Source organism: Plasmopara halstedii (assembly GCF_900000015.1).
Source record: "Plasmopara halstedii genome assembly, contig: Scaffold_437, whole genome shotgun sequence".
In the NCBI taxonomy this organism is placed as follows: Eukaryota; Oomycota; class Peronosporomycetes; order Peronosporales; family Peronosporaceae; genus Plasmopara; species Plasmopara halstedii.
The window spans coordinates 207,127-215,550 of NW_020187357.1; the positions used below are offsets into that span (position 1 = coordinate 207,127).

At 43.5% G+C, this 8,424-nt stretch overlaps 4 protein-coding genes across 4 annotated transcripts; 3 read left to right on the forward strand and 1 right to left on the reverse strand.

Annotated features, from left to right (window-relative positions):
- Positions 1–1,363: 1,363 nt before the first annotated feature.
- Positions 1,364–1,683, forward strand: PHALS_09925 (uncharacterized protein; the record flags this gene model as incomplete). Its single annotated transcript, XM_024725264.1, has 2 exons — positions 1,364–1,382; positions 1,454–1,683. The coding sequence occupies 2 exons, from the start codon at positions 1,364–1,366 to the stop codon at positions 1,681–1,683; spliced, it is 249 nt and encodes an 82-aa protein (XP_024576058.1).
- An 811-nt stretch (positions 1,684–2,494) lies between these two features.
- PHALS_09926 (rwd domain-containing protein 1) lies at positions 2,495–3,848 on the reverse strand (the record flags this gene model as incomplete). Its single annotated transcript, XM_024725265.1, has 10 exons — positions 2,495–2,515; positions 2,570–2,613; positions 2,676–2,786; positions 2,863–2,902; positions 2,967–3,053; positions 3,126–3,284; positions 3,362–3,417; positions 3,511–3,579; positions 3,659–3,724; positions 3,842–3,848. 10 exons carry the CDS (start codon positions 3,846–3,848, stop codon positions 2,495–2,497), a joined length of 660 nt encoding a protein of 219 aa, XP_024576059.1.
- An 81-nt stretch (positions 3,849–3,929) lies between these two features.
- PHALS_09927 (gpi-anchored wall transfer protein) lies at positions 3,930–6,085 on the forward strand (the record flags this gene model as incomplete). Its single annotated transcript, XM_024725266.1, has 12 exons — positions 3,930–4,025; positions 4,115–4,192; positions 4,248–4,498; positions 4,562–4,640; positions 4,714–4,802; positions 4,862–4,982; positions 5,040–5,172; positions 5,240–5,344; positions 5,410–5,597; positions 5,661–5,740; positions 5,799–5,865; positions 5,936–6,085. 12 exons carry the CDS (start codon positions 3,930–3,932, stop codon positions 6,083–6,085), a joined length of 1,437 nt encoding a protein of 478 aa, XP_024576060.1.
- Positions 6,086–6,444: 359 nt separating this feature from the next.
- PHALS_09928 (delta 5 fatty acid desaturase) lies at positions 6,445–8,164 on the forward strand (the record flags this gene model as incomplete). Its single annotated transcript, XM_024725267.1, has 4 exons — positions 6,445–6,481; positions 6,550–6,687; positions 6,758–8,017; positions 8,118–8,164. The coding sequence occupies 4 exons, from the start codon at positions 6,445–6,447 to the stop codon at positions 8,162–8,164; spliced, it is 1,482 nt and encodes a 493-aa protein (XP_024576061.1).
- Positions 8,165–8,424: the final 260 nt, after the last annotated feature.

The following is an 8,424-nucleotide window of genomic DNA, read 5'->3' on the forward strand; positions in this document are numbered from 1 at the left end:
ACACCGCGGGAGTAGCGTCGAGGTTGACTTCGCCGTCTTCCCCCCTCAGTCATACCTTTGACAAGGATATATAGCTGCGCGCTAATCGTCTTTGGTAGACACACCATGGGTCAGGGTTGATGCCCTGCACCTTGAAGATAACATACGGCTTCGCCGTCTCCTCTCTACAGAGATTTTACGTCTAATCGATACCAGTGGGAACACGCACTCAGCGTTGTCCAGTATCCTTACTCCCTGCTCCATCAAAGCTTGATGTTATAAACAACATTCGACGAAGAGCTGCTATTTCCGCAGATAATGTCCAGTGGATAACGTGCCACTCCACGCGCATCACCAGGGCCTTGACCTTGATGCCTCTTACCTAGTCCGACAATGCCACGCTTACACGCAGCATCAGCTCCGTAACCGGAGTAGTGCTCAGTAGATTACTTGCCACTCCACGCGTATCACCAGGGCCTTGACCTTGATGCCTCAGACCTAGTCCGACCATGCCAGGCTTGGCACGCAGCAACTACTTCGTAACCTGAACAGCGCTCAGTGGGTTACGTACTGGCGTGGGGCCCTCCATTAAGACGGTCACTGCGACCGCCTCGGGGTGAAGATCTGCTGCCATCCCAACAATAAGAGTTCCCAGCTCTTGCACAAAGCTCACCAACCCCTTTTGCCCCGTCGGGCAGCAAGGAAACGCGATATGCCTGAATACGAAGGGAGACTTTTATCATATTGGCCACATTCAATCAAGCCGCGAATACAATCTACTTTCAGAAAAAGAGAGTGTTACCATGTAGTGCACATTTATAAATTTTCGAGCCTATGTGCTTGGCGAGGAAACGCGCGTTACTGACACCAACCACACGTCACTGAGAACGAATCTGCAAGCATCACGACTATCACGAAATATAACACGACGTTTTATCTCTTAGAGAATGTAACCTTGCTGTACATTACCAACCATAGTCGGACCTGAACCGGATGCGCTGTCTAGACATCCGAAGTATGATCGTGACGACACTTAACGTATTGTTAGAAGAGTGACAAGCACTGTCCAAGCCAAAACTACCGCAGGTTTAAGTAAGACGAAGCATGCCAGGATTTGATCCATCCATTTTTACTTAAAGCAATCGGGAGAACTCAAGATGCATAGATTATATGGCTGACTAAGGTGATCGACACGAACGTTATCGCAATCGACATAGACATGCGACAAAACCTCATGTACAAGTATCATGCCAGTCCTTCAAGTGTCAATCTCGGACAAGAGAAAACGTTTGCAATTCATCCCGAAGATGATACCGGCCACATATCAACAAAGCCAGTTTGCAACTGTATGCGTATATGCGCGGTGTGAAGCCATCAGACAAGCATGGTGGGAAAGTTTTTTGGTGTTTGATACAAACTTATATACCTTATAAGAAAAACTTTGCAAACGTAGTGTTTTGGCTTCATGTCTTAGGGACTGGTAAACACTGCCGAACTAGGCGTATCGTGCGCGCTCAGATTTCTTGTCCACCTCTCACTGAAGTTGAATTGACGACCATGTCCGGCTTATCGTCCCAATGGCTGCAGAGCATCTGCAATAGTTACCCTCATCATAGAGGGTCTTTAAACATGTTCAGTTTGCTTCGAGACCATTACGTCCCCTCTACCTTGTGCAAGAAAGCGGTGAGTGTCGACTCTCAGTAGCGCAGTTCTTTCCCGCGCACTACTAAGAGTCGACGTATCCCCGCGAAGGGTTCATCGGGCAAATTTGCGCCGGGACTTGATGTTTTGTTCCTCTAAACCAACGAGAGCACGCAAGGTGCAAATGATTTGAACTCCATAGATGTAACATCTGCGCGTACCCTATGCTGCTCAGCAGCCAAGATTGAGGTTGATCACGTCTAGCGTGCTGAAAGAGCTTCCACCTCCGGTATGCCAAAATGGTAAGACATTTCCAGGCGGTTTATCTTTGGTCGTTCTTTGTGCCATTGCATCGTGACCAAGTAGAGACACCTAATTATCAGACGTGGCTTGTTGTCGTCATGACAAATAGTTGCACGATCTTGCTTATTAAAGAGTACATACCCAGTCGAACAAGAGTGTGACTAGATCAGCAAGACGAAGCTATGGCAGGCATGGAATACAAAGGGAAGGTTTAGGATTTTTCGATTTCCGTGTGCAAGATCGCGGGCCACGAAATAATTTGCGAACGTCAATTACATCAAACAAGTTCATTATAATTAGCACTTAAAAAATGAACTTTCTGACACACTTTTTGAGGGTTTAACGAGTTATTTGCGAAAACACTACAAATGCGTAAATATGACAAATTATGCTCGAAAGAGTATATAAAAGCGAACCGCCGTCACAAATTTGCGAGGCGTCTTCGGCGAAATTTTCTGGTCAAATAATTTTTATAAAATGGAGTATTATAAACCTTTCCAGTAATTTTTCGTTGTTCATTTACTGTTTTAGACCTATCATAACGCATGAGAGCACACGATTTAGCTGACTTTTAAACATCTTCCTCTTCAACCTTGCCATCGATCTCTACAGCCTCTTCGGCTTCCGCTTTAGCTTCAGCCTCCACCGCTTCATCTTCTGTGACCAATCCCTTGCTCCACAATTGACGACCTGCACAAGTCGATACGTCAACAATGACGGCAATGTACTAAAAAATCCTGGATGATTTATACCGGTAAGTTTAGCTGTGGCTTCTTTCTTGAGAGAAGTTTCCTTTATACTTGTCACTTCAGTATCGAACTTTGCTTTCCAGGCAGCGAAAGTCTCAACAGTGACAGGTGTACCTTTAAACCCAGCGTCAAATTAGTCAAATACTACTACAGCAGCTAAATAATAGGACACTTGTCCGGTATTTCATACCGTGAAATTCACGCTGGTTCCCCTCGCCCTTTACATTGGCCTGTAAATAAACACATCAAATTAAAGCCACGCACTCACTACTTGCTCATTATATTGCAATCCACCTGCTCTAATTTCTCCGCCTCGACTTTCTCCTCCGCCACTTTCTTCAGCTCCATGCGACGCAACATTTCCTGATGCTCAGATCCATCCTGCTCAGCAGATAAAATCATTTTTCACATTAAATCATTGATGGTAACATCTACAGTCGTACGACATCGTACATTTCCTTCGCGGTTGTTTTCAACCAAGTATTCTCGCACTGCCTCCGTCAACGTATACATCATGGCCGTGCCCATGTTCTCCTCGATCTGTTGTGCTAATAGCTGCTTGATCTCCTTCACTTGACGATCCACCAGCCCTTTCAGAACAATCACCTCAATCTGTAGAGAAGCATATAATAGAGCCATATTTTTCGCACCCTTTGTGTCTTTAGGTATAGCAACATCTTCCCACCAACCTCTGGTTCCAGGTCAGGGTATTTTTCTGGGATCTTTGCTTTAAGCTGCAGCGCCACTATAATTTAGCCAGCATTGTTCATATGATTTTTCATCATCAAACTTCCACCTAGTTCGACTACAAGGCTGAAGTAAAGGAAGCCAGACTTACCGAAGTTACTATCACCGTCCTGATTGGGTACCACGTGCACCTGATACGTCAACGGCTTATCCGATAGCTCTGCAATTTAATTTCAAATTACTTTGATCAGCTCTTTGCATTCTTAACGTATAAAAACAATATTTGACCGACCACGCACTAGTAAAGTCGTCCATGTAGATGGCTTCTAGAGCCTCCATCTCCATTGCCTGCTCTTCGTGGTAATCTGTCACAAATGCCACAGAATGTGGAACATGAGCTCAAAGCCTGCTTTTTATCATGCTTTATCACAGCACAAAATCGTCTAGACGCCGTGCTGCTCCATACAATGCATGACACATACCAGTCATATTTAGCTACGGTTGGTTGCTTCCTTCTTCTAATTGGTCTAAATATTTTCTAGGAGAATGGTGATTAGACAAAACATAATGATGGACAAAGACTACAAGCTCGCAAAGGAGGCCTTCGTAACTGGTCTCCATGGGACTAGCGCAAGCGAAGTTTTCATTGTTTTTGCTCTTGCACCAGTAAGTTCAAAGCAAATTTCATTTAGTACTTCTACAGTTCACGCCAACTCGGAGTTTGCTATGTCTTGACTAATGATACAACTGTGCAGGGAAGCCTATGGCTTTATAATGAGCTCATGCTAGTCCTCGAAATTTTTGGGATTCAGAATCTAGGGGCTACTTACTTGGTGAGTGTGATAATTATCAAAATAATCTCTAGAATCTTTATGTAATTCGAACTAGAACTTGTTTACAACGATCTTGGTAGAATTCGTTGTTACGGTAGTGCCAACAATGATTGGATTAAGCTTCACCCAGTACGCAATCCCGCTTCTTGCGACGTTATACTCCCTGGCAGCGACGTTTTGTGCCCTCTCTCGGCTTCATTCAAAAGACTATGTTCGCAAATACTGTCGGAAAGAAAAGATGAATGGACTTGTTGAAAAGGAGCTGCCATTCCTTACAAATTTTCGAGCCCAGATCATGATGTCAACGTAAGCCAATGGATCTTCAGCGAATTTTCTCATCTTTACCTTTTCGTTGAAAATGATTCACAGATGCTTCGCGATTCTAGCAGTTGACTTTACCGTGTTCCCCCGGCGGTTTGCAAAGACAGAAAACTACGGTTTTAGTGTGGTTAGTAGTGTCATTTGTATGACCTGTCGGTAATGATGTCTGAGATAAATATGCTGTACATCATTGTGATGAGATGGATATTGGGGTGGGTGCCTTTATTGTTTCTTCAGCAATTGTATCAGCACCTGCTCGTCAAGCTCGTCCAAGAATTACCACAGACAGGTGTGCTACAAGATTTCTTAAGTCATGGTATTCATTCTGAACTCTGAAAGTTTTTGCAGGCATCGCATCGAGCATCCACAAAGCATTTTGGAAAGACTATATTTGTTTTTTCGACCAATTGCACTTGTGTTGTTATTCGGAGTTGCTAGATTCTTAGCTGTCAGAGGTGTAAACTATCAGGTTTGAAAGTAGATTAGGTGATTAAGATTAACATTTGCTTGACAATTTCTTGATCAGGAACACGTATCTGAGTACGGAGTCCATTGGAACTTTTATTTTACTCTTGCAGGGGTGTATTTTGTCTACTCGATACTGCGTATCTTCGGTAAATGGGCTACTAATCCCATCGTGGCACTTTTAATTGCCTTTAGTAAGTTATTTCGTCCGTATTATCCGTGTTAAATGATCAGTTTCTAATCAAATGCTGAATATGGCAGTCTACCAGATATATCTATCGCTTTATGATGGTGAAAAGTACATGCTCGATGGCCTTCGAGACAATTTATTGAATCAAAACCGCGAAGGTGTTTTCAGCTTAGCAGGTACGACACAGTTCACGTTATTGATTGCGCTCAAGCAAACTGATCTCTTTGAAATGCTTTGATAGGTTACACATCCCTTTACTTGCTATCCACATATGCAGGCCAATGCATTTTCAGCTCCATAACATTCAACCACGTGAAAGCTCAACGTAGTATGAGGTGGCTTGTGATCTCACTCATATTTATCTCGGGGCTTTTATGGACCTCAACTCTTCTCGCGGTCCGCCTCATTGCAAGTCCATCCCGTCGAATGGCAAGTGGAACTTATCAATAAGCTTTCACTGATTTCTAACGTTTCTATGCACGGTTTCAATAGCTTAACATAACATATATGCTGTGGGTTATGGCCCAGTCTCTCACTTTGGTTGCTCTTTACGGCGGGATTCAACTCGTTTGGTACGTAATTGTCCAATTTCTTTTCTTGGATACCCTGATAACCATATGATTTCATTAGCATGCTCCCCAGAGTCCCGCTTTTAAATCGAGGTATCAATCAAAACCAGCTTTTCGTTTTCATTGTGGTATGCTATTATTTTTAGGCTGAAATCTTGAACAAGACGCAAATCTTAACGTTCTCTTACTGTTTTGAAGGCTAATCTCATGACAGGCGCGATTAATTTGACTGTAGACACCATCAGTGCAAATACGTTTGTATCGTCTGGTATATTGATAGTATACATGCTGGCGGTTTGCGTACTTGCCTCGGCATTGCAGCATGCAAACATCCGTATTAAGCTATAAAAAATGTTATTTTTGTTATGAACATGCTAAAGCACCATTTGATTTATATATGTACATTAGACGATAGAAAAATGAACATAGATTAGCTATTAGAGCGGATTCTTGTCACGTATACCACTGAGATTGGTCTCTTCAAAGGCTCCAAAGCAAAGCCTATCCATATTTTATTTTTAGCGTTTCAATATTCGCACATTCTACTTTAATGTAGCGTATCCTTTCAAATTCGGTAAAATAACTCGACGTGATAATTTTACGAGATTGCGTGTATTTTATAACCCGATGACGTCGCTAAAAGCGATCATTTTGTTACGATTTCTGTAACCAGTACCCATACACGTCCATTCATTGATTGACCAGCCATGGCTCCAATTGAGACTTACAAGGACACTGTGAACGGTATGTGGCATTTGCCTTCCCCACAGCGCATACATGTCACCTCACTTTATGTTCATCATCTAAAATAGAGAGTCTATATCAGCGTAAGCCCGCCAGTGCTGCTTCTGACGAGAATATTACCACATACACGTGGCAGGACGTGGCCAAGCACAATACAGCCAAAAGTGCATGGGTCATCATTCGTGGCTTCGTGTACGATGTCACTGGTGCGTTCTAGTCATCCACTGTTATGACAGTAATCAAGTAATTGACATAACGAATACGCTGCACGTTTAGAATGGGCGGATCGTCACCCCGGAGGTCGCGAGCTCGTGCTGTTGCACTCTGGACGCGAGTGTACTGACACTTTTAACATGTATCATCCTTTTTCCAACCGTGCTGACAAAATCTTGGCTAAGTACGTCGTTGGCAAACTCGTTGGAGGCTCCGAGTTCCCGACCTACAAAGCTGACACCGGCTTTTATAAAGAATGTTGTGAGCGTGTCCATCAGTACTTCAAAAACAATAACTTAGACCCGCGTAGTCCGTATTCGGGTCTCTGGCGCATGTTGTTCGTAGCTGCTATTGGTATTATAGCCTACATGGGCATGAATCAGCAATATTCGGACAGCATTTACGCCCACTACGCTTGGGGTGTCCTATTTGGTGTATGCCAAGCCCTTCCGTTGCTCCATGTGATGCACGATGCCTCACATGCTGCCATTACAAGCAGCCCCACAGGCTGGAGACTCATTGGACGTTTTGTTATGGACTGGATGACCGGAGCTAACATGATCTCTTGGCTCAACCAGCACATTGTTGGTCACCATGTTTATACAAACGTTGCTGGTGCCGACCCCGACCTTCCTGTGGACTTTAAGAGCGACATCCGTCGTATTATCCATCGTCAGGTGCTGTTACCAATCTACAAGTATCAACACATTTACTTGCCTCCACTTTATGGCCTTCTCGGCCTTAAATTCCGTGTTCAGGACATTGTAGAAACATTCATCGCGCTTTCGAATGGACCGCAGCGCGTGAATCCGCACACGCTTGGAGATTGGGCAGAGATGATCATATCCAAGGCTTTTTGGGCATTTCACCGCATTTATATTCCTTTAATTGTGTTGCAAGTTGATCCCGCTCGCTTCTGGGGTGTTTTCTTTCTGGCTGAATTTGTTACGGGTTGGTACCTGGCCTTCAACTTCCAGGTTAGCCATGTTTCCACAGCGTGCGACTACCCAGGTGGTGAAAAGGAAGTCACAGCAATTGAGGACGAATGGGCCATTTCGCAGATCAAATCGTCGGTGGACTATGCCCATGGTTCGTTCCTGACAGCTTTTTTGACTGGTGCATTGAATTACCAGGTGACCCACCACCTCTTTCCGGGAGTCTCGCAGTATCACTATCCTGCCATTGCTCCTATAATCATGGACGTCTGTAAGAAGTACAAAGTCACGTACACAGTGCTTCCGACGTTCAAAAAAGCACTGGCGGATCACTTTAAACATCTCGCAATTATGGGCAAGATGGGCAAGCGCGTGAGCGTCCACATGGGTTAGGCCGATGAATTCTTGAGCTCAGTAATTATGGGAAGATGATCACAGTCTATCTTATGTGCTGATATGCTTTCAATGAAGTATTTCATTAACTTCAGAATATGAATGGGAATTACTGAGAATAACAGAGATCTTGCAGCTCTAATACAGAAGTCACCTTAGAAAAGAAATATTCTTTTAGTGAAGCCTATCAAAACGAAAAGCATAAACGTTTGATCCCTTCCGGAAAAGTAATTGCTGCGCAGACGTAAAAGCTTTTATTTGTTTGCATTCGCGAATGATCTGCATAAGGAAAAACTATGTTTTATAAATTTTCACTTCGTAAATTAATTCTACAAATTTATTTTAAGAGAGAATAAAAAAAATGCCACAACTTTTGCCATATATAAAAAAAATATCCCAACT